The sequence below is a fragment of the Ipomoea nil genome, unplaced genomic scaffold (assembly GCF_001879475.1).
Source record: "Ipomoea nil cultivar Tokyo-kokei standard unplaced genomic scaffold, Asagao_1.1 scaffold1286, whole genome shotgun sequence".
Lineage (NCBI taxonomy): Eukaryota > Viridiplantae > Streptophyta > Magnoliopsida > Solanales > Convolvulaceae > Ipomoea > Ipomoea nil.
The window spans coordinates 1,020,840-1,039,279 of NW_017617714.1; the positions used below are offsets into that span (position 1 = coordinate 1,020,840).

Sequence of the window (18,440 nt, forward strand, 5' to 3'; positions counted from 1 at the left end):
ATCGGGTAAATACTCTGTTAAGCATGATTATCGCTTATTAACAGCTTCAAATTCCCATCTACCTGATGATGGAAACTTCAAGTCTTGGAATGCTCTGTGGTCCTTACCAATTCCCCCCAAGGTTAAATCTTTCCTGTGGCGCTGCGCTCGCGGGATCTTACCGGTACGGGAGAATTTGAGGTCTAAGCGAGTCTGGATAGGCGGTGGTTGCCCTCTATGCAAAGCTCCCAGGGAAACTGTCGAGCATCTTCTGTGTGAATGTGTCTACGCACAGGGCGTTGGGGTTCCGATTCCTTCATTACAGGGTCAAACCATACAGCAGATCATGGAGGCTACACTGCAATTGCCGAACCCAGAGGGAGCAGTGGCTCTTGCGGCGTCCTTTTGGGCAATTTGGCTTTCAAGGAATGATAAGGTGTGGCGGAATATTTCTCCTACTATGGAGTCTTTGCGTAATCTAATCTCGCGCCTGCGTAATGCCTGGAAAGAGGCTTTTCAAGTCGAGTGCCCGACGGGAGTCACGAGTGGAAGCTCCGAACAATGGCAGCCTCCACCTCTCAACTTCCTTAAATGCAACGTGGATGCTGCTGTTTTCACGAATGGTGCTGGTTATGGAGCTGTGGTACGAGATCATGAAGGGCGGTTTGTGGCAGCGAAGTGTGGACAGCTCGAGTGCATCCCAAATGCGTTATCGGCAGAGGTCTTGGCAGCCAAAGAAGCGCTAACGTGGCTAAAAGATCTGCGGCAGAATAACATCATTTTCGAGTCTGATTGTTTAGTTTTTTGCAATGCTTTCAATTCATGTTCTTTAGATTTATCTTATGTTGGTATTCTTGTGAAGCAATGTTGGTCGATTTGCCTGTGACATAGGGTCCGTTAAGGTCCAGCATGTCAAGAGATCAGCGAACCGCGTGGCTCATGTCTTAGCTCGGGCGACCGGTTCTTTGTCTGTCTCGGGAGAGTGGGTTGAAACCCCACCTGCTTGTATTTCGAATCTTTTCAGTTATTAATGAAAGTCTTTGGTCTGGTTTTCAAAAAAAAAAAAAAAAAAAGATCTCAATTAGAATTTTTTAATGATGAGTATATTTCTATATATTAATTTTATTTGTCCAAAATGAAGAAGAGAAAAATAAATTTTAATTTTAAAAAATTAAGGAGAAAAATTAGAAATGTGTTGAGTGCATAAATCAACATGCACCCTAGGTCACAATAAATCCAACCTATTTAGTTGACTATTTGGGTTATTGTACTAGTTCATACATTATGGTTATCCTTAGTTTGTAATTGTTCCTATCATTTGGTCAACTAACAAAGACAAATAAAACCCCAATACCGCAGGTACTATGATGTTGCATACTTGCACACCGATCGTTATGCTATGGAACCGTGTCCAGCCTACAATGTGGACACGGTAACGGTGCCGTTAGTGGCACCGTTATCTTTCACTTTTTTAAATAAAAAAAAAAAAATTAAGACCGCTTCGTTATAGGAGCATATATTCATAATTTTATCACTATATGTTTATAATGTCAGAGTTCTGTGTTCATAATTTCATAACTGTACATTTATAATTCATAATTGTACATTCATAATCCCATAACTGTACATTCATAACTCCATAACTGTACATTCATAATTTTCGAAACTCTATGTTCACAATTTTAGAGCTCTATGTTCATAATTTATGACTATATGTTCATAATTGTAAGTTCATAATGTCAGAGCTCTGTCTTCATAATTCCATAATTACATAATTGTACATTCATAATTACATAACTGTACATTCATAACGTCATAACTGTACATTCATAATCCCACAAACGAATAACGCCATTAACGGCAAAACAAAATCAATTTTTTTTTAACTGGAATGACACATTTTCCCTAAAAACGACGTCGTTTTGGACTCGTGTCCACAATGCATTGTGGACACGGGTCCAGGGCATAATTTGCGCTTGCACACCAACAAGAATATTGCATACATAAGACAAAATAATATTATTGCAACCAGGTTAATCTTTTATATTTATTTCTCAGGTATGGGCCCTTGGAGTTTGGGATTCAACCTTTTAGAAAAATATACTCTAACCTATTAATAGTAAGTTAATTCAACATAATACCAACCTGGCCTGATATTGGGAATGCAAACTTAAATTTTTTTTAAATATGAGATAAAAAAAATATTTATAATAAAATATGAAATGATTTGATTAAATTACATATCATCTCTATTAATATGATTGGTGATTTTGTCGGGATCAGTCCACCATGAACTAGGTATAGAAATACAGAACGGGGTAAGAAAATTTGCTTGTGGCGTTAGGCCCAGAAGAGTATGTACGAAGCCAAAGATACCGGCTCAAATAATAAATAAATTATACAAGTTATAGCCCAAATAGTGGACTAGAAATAATTAGGAATGAGTTAGGATCAAAAGCCAATGGACCATGAGGGATGTAGTGGTTCAAGGAATAATGTCTTAAGAGAAATTAAGGGCGCCTTATATAGTGTAGAGAGCCTTTCGAATGGTTGACAAATGTACGACATCAGCTAGTCTTCCTTCTTGGTCACACGTGTCTTCCCACTACTTTACTTCCAATGCACTTCCTTTGCATAACTAGAGCTTCCTACCCTCCAATACACAAGATAAATAGTGGCTTGGTGGGTCAGGACGTTTGTTGCCTTGTAGAGGTTGTAGGTTCTATACCCCTTGACAGTACATCAATTTTGGATGCGTACTTTTCGTAGCGTTCCTTATAGACAACGTCAATGATAATTTTAGCGAGATTAGATCCACCATAAACCGAGTATAAAAATACAAAATGGAGGTAAAAATAATAATAGTACTATATATTGATGCCATTTAATGCCTTGATGGACTCTTCACAGTTGATAATATTGGCCATAGCAGTGGTATTGCTTTCTTGTGGAAAAAAAGTACTGAAGTCAAATGAACACCCCTTACGTGGACTATATAAAACAAATACATTTTTAATATACAAAAAGTATATTATTTATGTACTTAAGGAGTGAATGTACATTATATAAAATAATGTGTTTTCAATACTTGAATAATATACTTTACTTGAATACAATATACATTTTTAATATACTAAAAGTATATTATTTGAGTATATTATTTGTGTACTGAATATATATTATTTGATACTATATAAAAAATATACTTTCGAATAATATTACATATTTTATGTAAAAAATAATATATTTTTTATTCGTGGTCTATACAACTATATGGACCATGATCCAAACACTAATGATTTGTCCCTACATCTTTCTACTAGCTTGGCTTAACACGTAGTAAACTTGACTTGTCATATTTTTTGCCTTTACAAATTTGTCTAGAAAATAAAGATTTTTAATTTCTTTATACAATTAGCTAGCACTATCAAAATCTGTAATTATACTTGATTCCAAACACAAATCAATTTTTGTGACTAAAACCTATATTTCAAATCTCATCACACTGGCCAAAATTCGTGAGACAGACGCATTTTCACATAAGTTTTTATGTTAAAAGTTTAGAACTGGAGAGTAGAAATTAAATAATTAAATTTTTTGTTAATGTCTTTAATCTTTTCCTATTTTGATACATATAAAAAAGACTAACAAAACTAACTATTTTTCTTTGCTAAACCACGAGATGTCCTTATTGGTCCTAATACAATCAGCCAAATCTCAGATTATAATTATACAGATAATATGCAAAATGACAAGCACTGTTTCAAGGGCAGAAAATAAATAATGAATGCAGCATTAAGAAGGCAAACGAAACAGAATGCAAAAGTCTATGAGAACTGCAATATTGACAAAAACCAAGTTGAGATCATAAAGCAAAACCAAAAATGCATTCTGGGCAGCAAAGCTCAAAAATAGTTGGCACGCACTGACCCACACAAAATGAAATAATCTAGTATTTATAATTAAAATCTCCTCAAGTCTGTAGCAATGCCTATTTTGGAATTAACATAATCAATAAATTCTTGCTTTCATGGTTTCCATAATAAGCTTCTGCCTAACTGCAGGCCACCTTTCAGTACTTCAATCCCTAAGTTTCAACAAGACATTCAAAACACACATATCTGTGTTTTAATAACATCCTTACTCAAACCAACTTGGTTGGCATGAGTGGCTGTGCACTCTTGTCCCTTAAGAGCCCCCTCTCGTATGGAAAAATCAATCTGGTCAGCATTTTGCCCCTTAATTGGGTCGGCCTAGTGCGAACGAGGATTAGTCTGAATATGGTACGGGCTTAAAGGTGCTTCCTACAGTTAGAGCCTGCTCAAGACACCTCGTGGTCTAACCCAAAAGAATAACATCCTTACTCATTTCAAACAATCACACTTTCCCTATCTTCTCTTTCCTTATCATAGATTTCTAATGTCAATTATTTTTAGTATCCCTTCTCCTTTGATATGTGGAGCGGGGTGAAAATATCTGACCTTCCTTTTTGCATCACATACCAATGAGAGACGAGACCCATAAATGCAACACAAGTTGGACCCTTGTTGGAACTCAAGAGACAAAAATGGTTTTGGTTGGCCATAGGATCGTAGGCTTATACCAGATGAGTGAACAAGGTTCTGAATATTCAATGATTAGAGAAGATTACACAGCTGCATTTATACACAGAGATATGCCACTAAAGCAGGAAACTAACACAGATAACTCTAACAGAACCTAAAGACTCTAACTGCTCAATAGTTAACCTCTTATTTGCCAGAGTCTCTAAACACAGTCTTATATAGGAGTCATAAGTCTTATATCCCACAAATATGGGGCATCACATCTAGAACAGTAGACACAGATTTAAGGATAGTGGAGGAATGGTACAAATTTTTACTATTTTGCCCATAAAGGATAGATAACTTTGACTTTTTTCTTTTTTTTAAATATTTTGAACTCAGAAAAATAACGTAGGAAAGTAAAGTTGTTTGTAGTATTTATTTTAAGAAAGTGGAGAACATTTTTGAATTTACGAAAAAGGAAATGTTGTCAACCTTTTAGTAAATGGAGGGAGTAAACATTATGCTGGCTTAGGATAGAAATCTAGAACTAATAACATCATAATTTTGCATTCCCCCGTTTGTAATATAGTCTTGATTAGATTAAAACTGTTAACTCTCAAGGTCCCAAAAAGTACAATAGAAATAATAGCATCCATTAAAGCAAAAGTTAAAGAGTTAGCCAGAAATATTTACCTCCAAAAGGGGCACCAAGTCATAGGAGCTTTGGTTGCAGCAATGCTGTTGCATCCCTGGGCTGAAATCTGCAACCAGTGGTTGAGACCTGAAGTATTTTTTTCATAACTTGGTCAATAGTATGTTTCAGTATTCAGTGTTAAATAACACAGTTCCTTCTTCTACATGCACACCCAGGAACTTAGAACAATTATTACATACAGATAGAAAAGAATCCCATGAACCTGAACCAATCTTCACTTGGTTGAAAAGTGCATATCCATCAATGAGGATAGTATTGGGAGTAATGGCGCCTACCATTTTGAGTTAGTTTTCCAAAGCATCACATGATGAAACACGGTTCATGCATAAAAAATTTTTAAATCTGATGAGAGGAACATTTCTGTCTCCACCACTCAGATCTTCAAGCGATAATATGGAAGCTTCAGTTAATCATACTAGAAATGGTCTATAGTCTACAAAGCTCATACTCTATGTGTTCATCATGCAAAAAAGATTGTGTCCCGCCGTAACCCTTGTCTTTCATCAGTGCAGTCAAATCCTTCAAAAGTGAGTGGAGTTCACCAGCACGGGGATGAAATTTATCGCCTGCAACAAATACATTTGTTTGCTGCTCAACTGTGATCCAACTGCACCCAGGGGGTTTCCAGACTCCTTTATCTTTCATCTCTTTTCTCAAGGAGTTAACCCTGTCCCAGTCACCTGATGTAGCATAGATGTTAGAAAGAAGTATGTAAGAAGAAGAATTTTGAGCTTCCAGCTCAATTAATTTTTCAGCCGCACGCTGTCCTCTTATGCCATCTCCATGAATTCTGCAAGCACCAAGATATGTGGCCCATATCATAGCATCAGGTTCAAAGTCTAATCTGTCAATAAACACCTCCGCTTCCTTGAGAAAGCCCCATCGGCCAAGAAGATCTATCATACAGGCACAGTGATCAACTCGTGGTCGAACACCATAATGGCTAGTCATCTGGTCAAATATTTCACGGCCTTCAGCTACCAGTCCAACGTGACTACATGCAGTGAGAAGACCAAGGAAAGTGATTTCATCAGGTTTTACATCTGTCTGTTTCATCTCATTGAAAACCTTTAGTGCATCTTCTGCAAAACCATTTTTAGCAAACCCAACTATCAGTGAATTCCATGAAACAATATCCTTCTTGCTAATCATTTCATTAAATACTTGTGCTGAACTTTGAACATCCCCACATTTAGCATACATGTCCACTAGGGAACTACTTGTGAGCTCATCCCTGTCAAAACCAGTATGAAAAATAAGAGAGTGGATCATCCTACCATCTAGCAAAGAAGCTAAAGTTGAACATGCTTTTAGTACACTAGCAAATGTTGCTTGATCGGGCATGACATTACATTTTCGCATTTCTTGATACCATATCAAGCCCTCCTCAGTGCACTCCACCATAATATTACTAGAAATCATAGCAGTCCAGAGTACTGTGCTCTTTGGATCAGGGAACTCTGAGAAAAGGAGTCTTGCATCTGTCTGCATTAGAGATTTGACATACATGCTTACAAGAGATATTGCCAAGAACTCATCATTGTAGGAAATTCCGAGCTTTAAAATAAAACAATGGATTTGCTGCCCTAGATGTAGGTTATGATGATCACCGCATACATCTAAAACACTTGCAAATGTGACTTCTGATGGTTTTAGTCCTTCAGCCAGCATATGCTTCAGCAGATTAATGGCATGTTCTGTATCTATCTGAGCATAGCCAGCTATCAAAGCATTTATGGAGATTACACTCCTTTCAGGCATACAAGAGAAAACTTCAGTTGCAGCCTCAATGTTACTGCACTTGCAATACATGTCAACAAGTGAGCTTCCAGCAAAACAACCTGTTTCTAGCCCAACTTTAATTAGAAGACAATGTACCTGTTTCCCTTTATTAAGAGCTCTTTTATTGGCACAGGCACTAAGTACACTAGCCAAAGAGACCTCATCAGGAGTGATTCCTTCCAACATCATTTTTTGAAACAAATTGAAACCTGTTTCTTCTTCACCATCCTGTACAAAGCCAACAATAATCGCATTCCAAGATATATGATCTCTACCTTGTATTAGATCAAATTGTTGCATAGCATCACCAAGAGATCCAGATTTGGCATACATATCTACTAAAGCATTTCCCACAAATAGATTAGATGCAAACTTATTCTTGATTATGATAGAATGCAATTGTTGCCCCAAATATAAATCTTCCAAACAAGCACATGCACTCAAAATGCTAGTGTAAGTATATTCATCAGGTTGAAAACCAAAGAACATCATATCCATGAAGAGATTTAGGACTTCACGAGCATTACCATTCTGTGCATACCCAGCAAGCAATGCATTCCATAATACATCGTTCTTTTCAACCAACCCATTAAATACTTCTTTTGCAACTTCCATTTGTGAACATTTTGCATACATGTTAATCAAAGAACTCCCTACATAAACATTTGATGCTAAACCCTGTTTAACCGCCAAAGCATGAACCTGCAATCCATAAGCAAGATTTGCAGCACATGCCATTGCACTCAAAACACTTCCCAAGGTTGATCTTGTGGGCTTAATGCCTGCTCGTACCATATCATGAAAAAAATTTATAGCTACTACTTCTTTTCCAGCCTTGGCATATCCAGAAATCATCACATTCCATGCCACAACATTTGGATCAGGCATCTGGGAAAAGATTCCCTGAGCAAAATCCAGCCTTCCTAGTTTGGTACATGCATTGATAATTGTCACAAAGGCCACCTGATCCATTACACAACCTAGCCTCTGCATCTCCTCAAACAGTTGCATTGCCTCCTCAGGTAATCCAACTTGAACATAACCTGAAATCATCACCGTCCAAGAAACCGTGTCAGGCCTCACCACACCATCAAAAACCCTCCTAGCATCAGCCAAACAACAGCATTTTGCATACATATCAATCAGAGAACCTTCCGTAAATGAATCGAACTCATACCTTCTCTTCAAAACGCTACAATGCACTTGTTTCCCCAGCTCAACATCCATCAGCCTAGCACAAGCTGATAAAACAATGGCATAAGTAAACTGATTCGGCGACGAGCCACTGCTCTGCATACACCGAAATACATCTACAACGTTTTCCAACAGCCCCTGCTTCGAATACATTGATGCCAATGAGTTCCATGCCAAAGTGTCCTTCCTTTCAAGCCGCGAAAAGGCGCTCTCGGCCGAACCCATATCTCCGCATTTTGCATACAAATCCACAATCGCATTCCCCAAAAAACCTTCTGATGCAAACCCATGTTTCAAGCTTTGACCATGGATAATCTTGCACTTCCTCGAAGCAAACTCCACTCTTTGCGGCATTTCGTCGAATATCCGGCGGGACTGAATTTGCTTGCATTGCAGCAGACAGAGTTTTAAAAGATGATTGTAGATGCGATTCTCGGGAGTTGATTGAGGCTCGCGGTCTAGGATTTGAGATGCAGTTACGGCGGCGAAGCTTCGGCGGCGTTGGAAAGGGAGTAAGGATGCGATTCTCGGGAGTATGATTGTAGAGAGCTTAATATGATGAACTCGGTTGCACATTGAGTTGAAGATGACTCGGGCATGACTCGTTCGGCGGCTATTGGCGGGTATTCTACCCTTTTTGTTTTCTAAATACTCCTTTGGAAACAGGAAAATGCAGGGTCGTTTACTTCATTTCTCTGTTTTTTCATTTCCAGTTTTCCATTTTTCCATTTTTCCAATTTTTCTTCTCCATTCCTCCAGTTTTCTATTTCTCCAATTTTCTAATTTTCATTCCCCATTCCTCTAGTTCTTCATTTCTCTAATTTTTTGTTTTTATTAAATGCAATCATCTCATATATCATTTTTACATTTCTACAACAAAATAATAATAATAATAATAATAATAATCTTCTGAAGAAGGGGGAAACCTGAAGCAATAATAATAATAATAATAATAATAATAATAATAATAATAATCTGAAGAAGAGGGGAAAAACTGAAGCATTAATAATATTATTATGAACAGGGAAGAAAGTCAAGAAACTGAAGGTGAAGAGGCGGATAGCTAAAGGAGAAAAATTCGAAACAAAGGGCAAGGCGGGGTTCGAACCAGCAACATATTGGCCAAAGTTACTATTCACCCGTTTTTTTTTTTTTTTCCATTCTTCCATTTGGAGATATCCAAATTTGCTTTCTCCAAAAATGTACATGAAGTGGAAAAATGGAGAAGAGTTAGGCAATTAGAGAATAGATTTTAGTAAACAAGTTTTCCATTTTCCATTTTTCCACTTCTCCAATTTTCTGTTTTTCCAGAAAATTTTCCATTTCTCCAATTTGGTAAACGACCCCGCAAGTTTTGTAAAATTATTTTTTAATTTCCACCGAAGCAAAATTTTTAGTCTCACCTAAGTGTTAACTAGTTAATGAAAAAAGATAGGGAAAATTGCATTTTGCGTGTTAATAAGTTAAAGGATAATTATAAAACTCGTTCCTAACTATTGATCGTGATCACTTTTCACCCTTAAATTGTCATTGACATTATACTTTTTGTTTTTTTATTAACTTTTTGTGCTCACTTTTTGTCCATAAACTATATTAAAGTTACAAATTTCGTCATTAATATTTTGTTAGTAAAGATACGAAAAGTGAGCATAACAAACAATTAGAGGCGAATTTTACAATTATCGTTAATGGGGATATGGGATCTTATGGGGTCCATTTTATTGGGAAAGTATTGGCTAAGTGGGGGTGACGAAGGAAGGAGGTTGGCCCAAGTCTTGTTGGGCTGGGAAGACAAGCATGCATGATGGGTCGGGGTGAAGAGCATAGGCCAGAAGGGGGGCTGGTGAACGGGAGGTGGTCTGGGTGCCGAGCGCCGCCGGCCCGGGCGGTGCGCCCGTGCCCAGCGCGGCTAGCGCGCCTGGTGGCGTGACCAGCGCACCTCCGGTGTGGGCTCGCGCGTGGGGCGCGCCCCTCTTCCCCGCGTCGATGAGGGGGGCCGGCGCTGCTGGAGCATCGGCCATGGCGGGTAGTTGTTGGACGTCAGGTTGCCTAGGCGTGGCCTAGCGTCGGCGAGACCCCCCCTTGCGCCCCTCTCCGGACATTGTGCCGTGAGGGAGGGGGAGAGGTAGGTGCGGCGTGCATGGTGGAGGATGTTGGTCAGCATGCATGTAGTGGAGGTGCGTGAATAATAGACGTGGGACAGGTAGGGCTTGCCAGGGGGCGTCGATCCGATGGCGTACACGTGGATGGTAGAGGATAGGGGGGAGCATGCTATAAATAGGGGGTCTGGATTCCTAACAGGGGGTAACTCAGATACAATAAGCACTACAGTCTAGCGGTCTCTAGTCTATACCCTCAACCTAGCCACCTGGCTTCGATTTCTATCAGTAGCATAGTTGGCTATAGCCCACTTCGTGGGCCCTATTCTCTGTATTTGGGTTGCCCTTCTGGGCCTGTAGCTCGGGCTTCGTACATACTATTTTGGGCTTAACACCCGGGGTAATAAACCTAGTGTTTTCCTACCCCTGTTTTGTACCTTTATACCCGATTTATGGTGGATCCAGTATTTATGGTGGATCCAGTTCGAATAAAACCATCAATCGTATACCTTAAGAACGAAAAGTAAATTTTCCCAAAAAAATATGTTAATTCTAATTTTGAAAGGTGTTTTGGGTGACTATCATAATCTTTATTTTCTTACAAACTACTGTGATTATCCTACTTATTCCTAATAAAAATTAACAGATGTGACATGTAAGATACCACGTTAGATTTTACCCATTTTGACTTAGAAATAACTGGCTATTAAGCTTAGATACATCAAAATGATAAATTGATTTTCTTAATTGAAAATTTTTAAAGTTTCAAGGTGCAACTATTTTTTCGTATAAAGTTTAGAGGTCTATTTGATAATTTTTATTATTATAAGTGTATAAGTAATAAATATTAAATTTTAAAAATTTTATTTAAGGTCTGTTTGGAATCTAGAAAATGTTTTCCAAAAATCATTTTACAAATTTTTAGTGTTTGGATATCCTAAGAATTTTTATTTTTTTTAGTACTATCAATTCTATTACAAGGTAGTATCTGTTCAATATACTTTCTCGATCCTGTGACGTTTCTTAATGAAAACCACAGAGGTGCCAACTAAGCACAAAGTGTTTGGCTGATATCTAAAGAAAATATAGTCAAAAAGGAAATACACGAGTTAGAGAGAAAAAAAAGTTCTATTTGGTGGAGAACGTCTTCTTAGATTTTTTGGGTCTGCTTGAAAACACGAAAAAAATTGTGAAAAATATTTTTATTTTATAGTGTTTGATTGAAAGTCATAAAATAATTACTTTTTATTTGGCTAAAAGTCAAAAAATTGTATTTTTTCTATTTGGTTTCTTTTCAAAAAACTTGAAAATAAATCTATTACAAAATTATATCTTATAAAAATATTAATTATTTTAATGATGATAATAATTATTATATATATTAAATTAAAATAATAAATTAAATTTCATAATAGTTATAAAGATTAATAATAATTATAATAAAAGGATGTAAATAACTAACTTTTAACTTGTAACTTATTACAAGTAAAAAAAAAATACATAAATTTGATAAATATAATAATTCTAAACTACACAAATTGAAGAAAAAATTACCATTTTGGGACGTAGACTGGACTAATATTGTTATTGTTTGACTCAGCTCAACTTGACTCTTATTTAATTAACGTTGATAAATATAATAATTCTAAACTAAAGAAATCGAAGTAAACAACAATTTTTTTTAATAAGTTGTGGGTTGAGCCAAGATTTTTATTGTTTGATCTGGACCATCCCAATCTATAATTTTGTTAGGAATAATGTTGTTTAGATTTTGATGATGTTATTATATGGAATTTAGTGTTCCCAAAATTTATGTTGTTTGTATTCAGTTTGATAGGACACTTGTAATGGCCAAAATAGGACTTAGTTTATTCCTTTTAAGTTTAATCAACAAATCTTTTCTGAAAGATCCTTGATCAAGCAAAGAGTTAAGCAGTTGATCTTCACTTCAGCATAAGTCATTCGATAAGTCATACGTTAAGTGGTTATAGTAGATCCCGATAGATCGTCCAAAAGATCTTTTTAGCGACTTATTCGACAAATCTGCTCCAGATTTGTAGAGTAGCGAACCTAATTAATGGCAGACTTTGTAATTCATGTGTTGAGGTCTTTCAGTAGATGTCTTAATGTCTTATCATCTAAGAGCAATTGAGCTATCTAAGTCAGTTAGGTGTATTCTCTCAAGGCAGCATATCCAAGGTCTATCGATAGAAGTACATCCGACAGATGCCAACGCAAGATATATGGAATGTTCTTTGAGAAAATAGTTGCACACATTTCTCAAGACTCATGACTTCAAGATATGCTTAGAGACAAACGGGTGATTTTGAATTAAAAGGTATTGGTTAATACCCAAAGGTCAATAGCGTATAGCGAAAATAGAGGAGATGGTAGCTTTTTGGACACCTACCATCTCAGAGGGTGCCAATGGATAGATTGAAAGCTCTTTTTTTTTTTTTTTTTTTTTTTTTTCCTCCTAAAGCTTAAAAAAAAGTTAATGAGTTCACAAATTGTTGAGATAGCTAGAAAGAAATACACGAGTACTCAAGCCATCAAAGCAATCTAAGCTTCAAAGAATCATATAGGTTCTGTCTAATTATTTTCTAAGACAAAAACCTTCTTGTTGTTAGTAGTTGGATATTCTTCACACAAGGCGATTTTGTCAATTTTTGTGGATGACCCTTGAAGTTAAAATATTGGATAGTGAACAATGCACAACTTAGTGAAAAAATGCGTTTTAAGGGCTATCAAAAAAGAATATCATGTAACCAGTTAGCTTGGTTAGCAAATAGTGCAAGAGTCTGCATTTCACCTATATTTGTATCAATACTAGTGAAATCATCCTTGCGTTATAGGAGAATAGTAGAATAGAAAATTCCTAAACCACTATAAAAATATTACCTCACTTTTTCTTTATGTTATCTTTTATTTTATCATCGATTGAACCAAAACATAGATGCACATTTACATACATTTAACAAATCAACTCATGAACCTAAAAACAAACTTTGAATGAGAAAGTATCTTGAAAGTCTACAAAATTCAAATTTTTAGATCAAGTTGCAAATAATACTTCTCAAATCTCATACTATTTGAAAGGTATGCCCTTCCACTATTCGATTTTTACAACCGAAAGGTCTTGAAGTCTTCTACTCTTCGACTCTTCAACTCGAACTCTTTTGATCATTCGAATTATTCGAATTGAGAAAACGAATTCCTAAGTCTAATAAATAAAACAAATTGGGAACTTAAAAATTCATAACTTTTAGTATCATCAAAATCTAATTTACACTTGTTCCTAATACCTCCTTCTACATAGAAGGGCCATCAACATTGACAGTGGAGGAATCCGCCTCCTTCGTCAACGTTGATGGAGGAGGGTGCCTCCCTCATCAATGTTGAGGGATAAGGAAGTCGCATCCCCCACCATCTAGATCGACGAAGGAGGGGAGGTTGCCTCCCCCATCAATGTTGACAGAAGAAGAGGCCGCATCCTCCTCTGTCGATATGGAGAGGTTGCTGCCTCTTCTTCCTACATGGTTTTTTTTTTTTTTTTTTGAATGTGACATGTTAAATCAAAAGTTTATATAATGTTGATTGCACACAATTTAATGTGGTTTAATAGCACAACTTTTTTGTTCGATAATCTAATTGCATGAACTATAAATATTCAATGTCCTATATGACGCTTTTTTCTAAATCCTTATATTATTATAACATTAATTTACACATATGCTTAGTTGTTTTAAATGATGTTTGTTGTTTTGTTTTACAATTAATATGTGTGTATATTGAGCACCTAAATGAATGTTAGTTTATGCCTTTCCTCCCTACATAGTACATACGCCAAATATGTAGAAAGTGAAGAATCAAATCAAATACTGCAAGTAATGCCCCCTTGGGTAAGCCAATGGATTTTTCACTATTTATTTCCTCCAAATCTGCATTGTTCTTTGTTTGTCAAGCAATAGGACACACTTATCCTGAATCCATAAACTTTAAAAATGCCTCCCAAATGCTCAGTCGAGCTGGGATATGAGAGACCCTTGGAGTTGGGGATTCAACCTTCTGAGGGAAGAAAATACAAAAGTGAAGTGCGAGAGCGGGGTGTGTGTCAATCATCAATGGAGGGGCGCGTCATATTTGGCAATCTCCGGCCACGTACGAAAGAGCTGAAGAGGTGAAGAGCTCTAGAGGGCTGAGCAAAGGGCACCATATGAGAAGCACCCCTCACAGTGGCAAAGGTTAACAACTTCCCATACTCTGTTGCCCAGCCTCCCACCTAATTAACACAAGAAAAACGAAATTTGATTGAATCAACTTCTCCATTTGCCATCAAAAGTTGGTTCCATTTTGGGTCATCAAACAGAGCCTAAAGAAGAAGAATAGCTAGAAACTTTAGAGTACCTGTTTCCTGTGAAACCAAGCTCCATAAGGGACTGTAACCTTGAACCCCATGTCGTGAGCAAGTTCACGGACAAGTGTTCGCGACCCGAGCAATGGCACAACCGAATCTTGATCCCCGCTGCATTTCAGTATCGCAAGTGAAGCTATATTATTTTGGTTAGACCATGAGATGTCCTGAGCGGGTCCTAACTGTAGGAGGCACCTTTAAGCCCGTACCATACTCAGACTAATCCCTATTCGCACTGGGCAAGCCCAATTAAGGGGCAAAGTGCTGGTCAGATTGGTTTTTCCATAGAGAGGGGGTTTGAACTCCCGACCTCTCTTAAAGTATGAGAGTGCACGGCCACTCACGCCAACCAAGCTGGTTAGTGAAGCTATATTATTTAAAACAGGTAGTACTAGGAAACACAACTCCGCTGAATTTGTTACTAATACAAAGGTTTACCTGAAAATCCAAACCGGAATGTGGTTCCTTATGATCCTTTTAAGCAGAGGAAGAATGTCAATGTTTCCATCAGTTTCATTGTAGTGTAGAAATCTGCATCAAATTCACAAAACATGGTTTTGCATTTCATTTATATCCATGAAAGGTAAAAAACGAGAAAAAAAAAAGTTTTTGGCTGAGGAAAGCTTATATAGCAGGTCAAGTTGGAAGTCCTAGTGCTGAAATATAGACGAAAATTTATGGATAGACTTACCTACTGCACATAGACCAGCCATATGGCAACTTGGTACGATTTGCATGAAGGGCTTTCTGAACCTCGGGAAGGTTAAAGTAAAAGCGTCTTTCATAGCTCATACAGACATCAACACCTACGCTTATCTTCGTAGCCTTCAAAACAGGAAAAGATTTAGGTCATACACCTCTAGCTACATAAACAAAACAAGAAAGAAAAAAAAAAAAAAGCCGAGAAACAAGCATGTTTTGTGAAATGAATGGAAGAAATAGTGAAATACCAGCTTACGTAGCCGCAGCTCTTGCTCTACAATCGATGGATAGCATACATCGAGGATCACATCGTAGTTGTCTACATATTCACCAACTATGCGGTTTGCCTCAGATATGGCGTCATTACACAATTGTGACTCGTTGTGTGTAATACCACCGAATGTATAATCTTCAAACTCACACTCTTGCATTATTGCTAGGCCAACTTCATCGGAAATCATTCCATGAGACCAAAAGTATTCATATGTTGATGGAACATCGCGGTCAAGTCTAAGTAGAGGATTCCCTATCTGTCCAGTGACAAAAAATTGTAAGCATTGAAACCCCGGGATATTCAATATTATAGAATTATAATTTACATACTGCAACTCCTTTGAGGTTGAACTTGAATCCTTTCGAGTATTTATTGTGGTCCAGAAGAGCAACGGCTAACTGTGGAATGTAATGTCCTAACCAAAGACATGGAACATATCAGTAGATGATTTAAGTAGTTCAAAGTCTCAATTTCTAGAAGCTTTCTTTCACAGGCTCGATTTCTCTTACCTGAATAACTTTCCCCTGTGAGAAACAAATCTCTGGATTTGTATGATGGGAACTTCTTGAACCATTCCACCATGAATATATGCATATCACTTGCTGCCAAAAACAAAAGGGAATTATTGGCTTCTTTTCCTGTTAGGATCAAGCACTTACCACTACGCCTCCGCCCAACAATCTCCTAACCACCAATTGATGGACTTGGCATTTTACCGGCCTCCGCCCAACAATCCCTCTAGCCAGAGGCCTCCGCCTAACAATTCCCCTAGCCACCAATTGATGGACTTGGCCCTTTACCGGTCTCCACCCAACAATTCTCACCCCCCCCCCCCCCCACCCCCACGTGCCCACTTTATTTCCTTATAGACAGTCATCAAATTTTCGAGAGGCAGGGTGCTGGACTTGGACTTGGCCCTTCACCAGCTCCGGCCAAACAATACCCCTAGCCATCAATTGATGGACTAGCCCTTTACCGACCTCCGCCCAACATTTCCTTAACTTCATCTGCTACTTTTCTAGTTCCTAATATCTCTAGGAATTAAGTAATCCCGTCTTACCAGTTGAGGCATCTCCACATATGTAGTCTGAACTTGTATTTGAATAAGACCATCCTACACCAGCAGGAGACTCAACAAAAAGGAGATTCGATGCTACAAGAAACCCAAACTTGAGTAAGTACACTACATATAAACATAATAAGCAAATTCATGAATGCTAATACTAATAAATTTCAACATTTTGGACTAAGATTTCACCAGTTGGGATCAACAAACCTTTATTCCATGATTTAGAATTTCTTCGAAGGCCTCGACCATCCCCAGTGGGATAGAATGGCCCCAGCTCTGTAAATGCTCCTCCACCAACTGAAGAGCAGCCTGGGCCTGGACAAACAAAAAGGAGCCATTCACTTTACACCATTCTTCCTTTAAACTCAGAAATCTAATTATGTCACAATTCAAATATAAAACAAAATATTACTTAGTTTTATAGTATAAAATAGATAACAGTGTTCAGCTTTCATTAAAGTGAATCCTTCAGAGTTCAAAAAATAAAATAAAATAAAATTTGTCCTATTATTTCTGTGATACTTTTCATTGAAATGAAGGGAGAAATAAAGCCAACAAGAAAATCAAAAACTCTTGGTTCATAATACTACTAGGATTGAGAGATAAATTATAAAACAATGGCAGAAGAAACAAAATAGACAGCTCAAACTCCAACACCAAGCAGCAAGTACCATGAAAGTACACCAATTACAATTCAGAACAACAAAATTCAGATCCCATAGTTCTTGAAAAAACCATAGTTCACATTGCATATTGCATATAAATTAACAACAAAATTCAAAGAGAAGAAACCAAAAAACAAACAAACCTCCATTTAACCAAAGAGTGAGGGGCTTAAGCCTAGGGTTCACTTCAGCTTCAACAAAGTAGTAAAACAAGCTCCTCCCAGCTTTCAAATCCACATCAACATACCCAGCATACTGCTTGAACCCAACCTTTGGCTGCCCAGGCAAGCCCTTCACCAGATCCTCCTCTGGGTACCCTTCCCCACCAACCAAAAGCCCAAATATCAAGATTCCACACAACCCCAAAATACCCATTTCTCAAAACCTCCCCAAGATTCTATCTTTTCTCCTTTTCTCCTAAAAATTACTGCAAAGCTGTGCTACTGCATACTATGCATTCATTTCTCTGGAGCAGGGCACGTGAATTCTGGAATTTGGCTTTAACGTAAAGGCGTGAACCTGAATTAACACAATCAGAATTCTGAACTGAAAGCAACTTGTTATGTATATTTTGTTTGGATTCTGGATTTGATAGGCAGAGTTTTTTGGCACCGTTATCACTTATAGGCTTTTAGTCAATCTTCTATTATATTATATTATAGTATATATATATATATAACACTGCTGCTACTTTTTAGTGTTTGTTATAGATAGAGAAACTAGTGAGAGAGAAGAGAGACGTTGGATATGGCAGAGAAGGTAGCTAGGCTGGGGTGGGGGGTGTTGCAAAAGTGCGTACTGCAGGTTGTTGAGATCTACTCAGTCTCCGGCCAATATAAAAATTCCATCCGAGTAAGGATTTTTGTGCGCTTCATGCACAAGAAAACATTATTTTATGTCAATATATTATATTTCTTTTAGACATTTGTTATGAATTTAACTTTTTTTTTAAGCGTCAATAAATTATCTGACTTTTCCTTTTAATTAGATCACCACATAA

General features: G+C 37.3%; 2 protein-coding genes across 2 annotated transcripts; both read right to left on the reverse strand.

Moving 5' to 3' along the window:
- Window positions 1-5,546: 5,546 nt before the first annotated feature.
- Window positions 5,547-8,855, reverse strand: LOC109184831 (pentatricopeptide repeat-containing protein At3g09040, mitochondrial). Its single transcript, XM_019334881.1, has one exon. It carries the CDS (start codon window positions 8,791-8,793, stop codon window positions 5,668-5,670), a length of 3,126 nt encoding a protein of 1,041 aa, XP_019190426.1. The 5' UTR covers window positions 8,794-8,855; the 3' UTR covers window positions 5,547-5,667.
- Window positions 8,856-14,195: 5,340 nt separating this feature from the next.
- Window positions 14,196-18,228, reverse strand: LOC109184832 (serine carboxypeptidase-like 42). The gene is made up of 10 exons (XM_019334882.1): window positions 17,584-18,228; window positions 16,983-17,090; window positions 16,767-16,859; window positions 16,216-16,308; window positions 16,036-16,121; window positions 15,681-15,962; window positions 15,422-15,555; window positions 15,169-15,261; window positions 14,724-14,841; window positions 14,196-14,598 (listed from the first exon to the last, which is right to left on the reverse strand). The coding sequence occupies exons 1-10, from the start codon at window positions 17,813-17,815 to the stop codon at window positions 14,431-14,433; spliced, it is 1,407 nt and encodes a 468-aa protein (XP_019190427.1). The 5' UTR covers window positions 17,816-18,228; the 3' UTR covers window positions 14,196-14,430.
- Window positions 18,229-18,440: the final 212 nt, after the last annotated feature.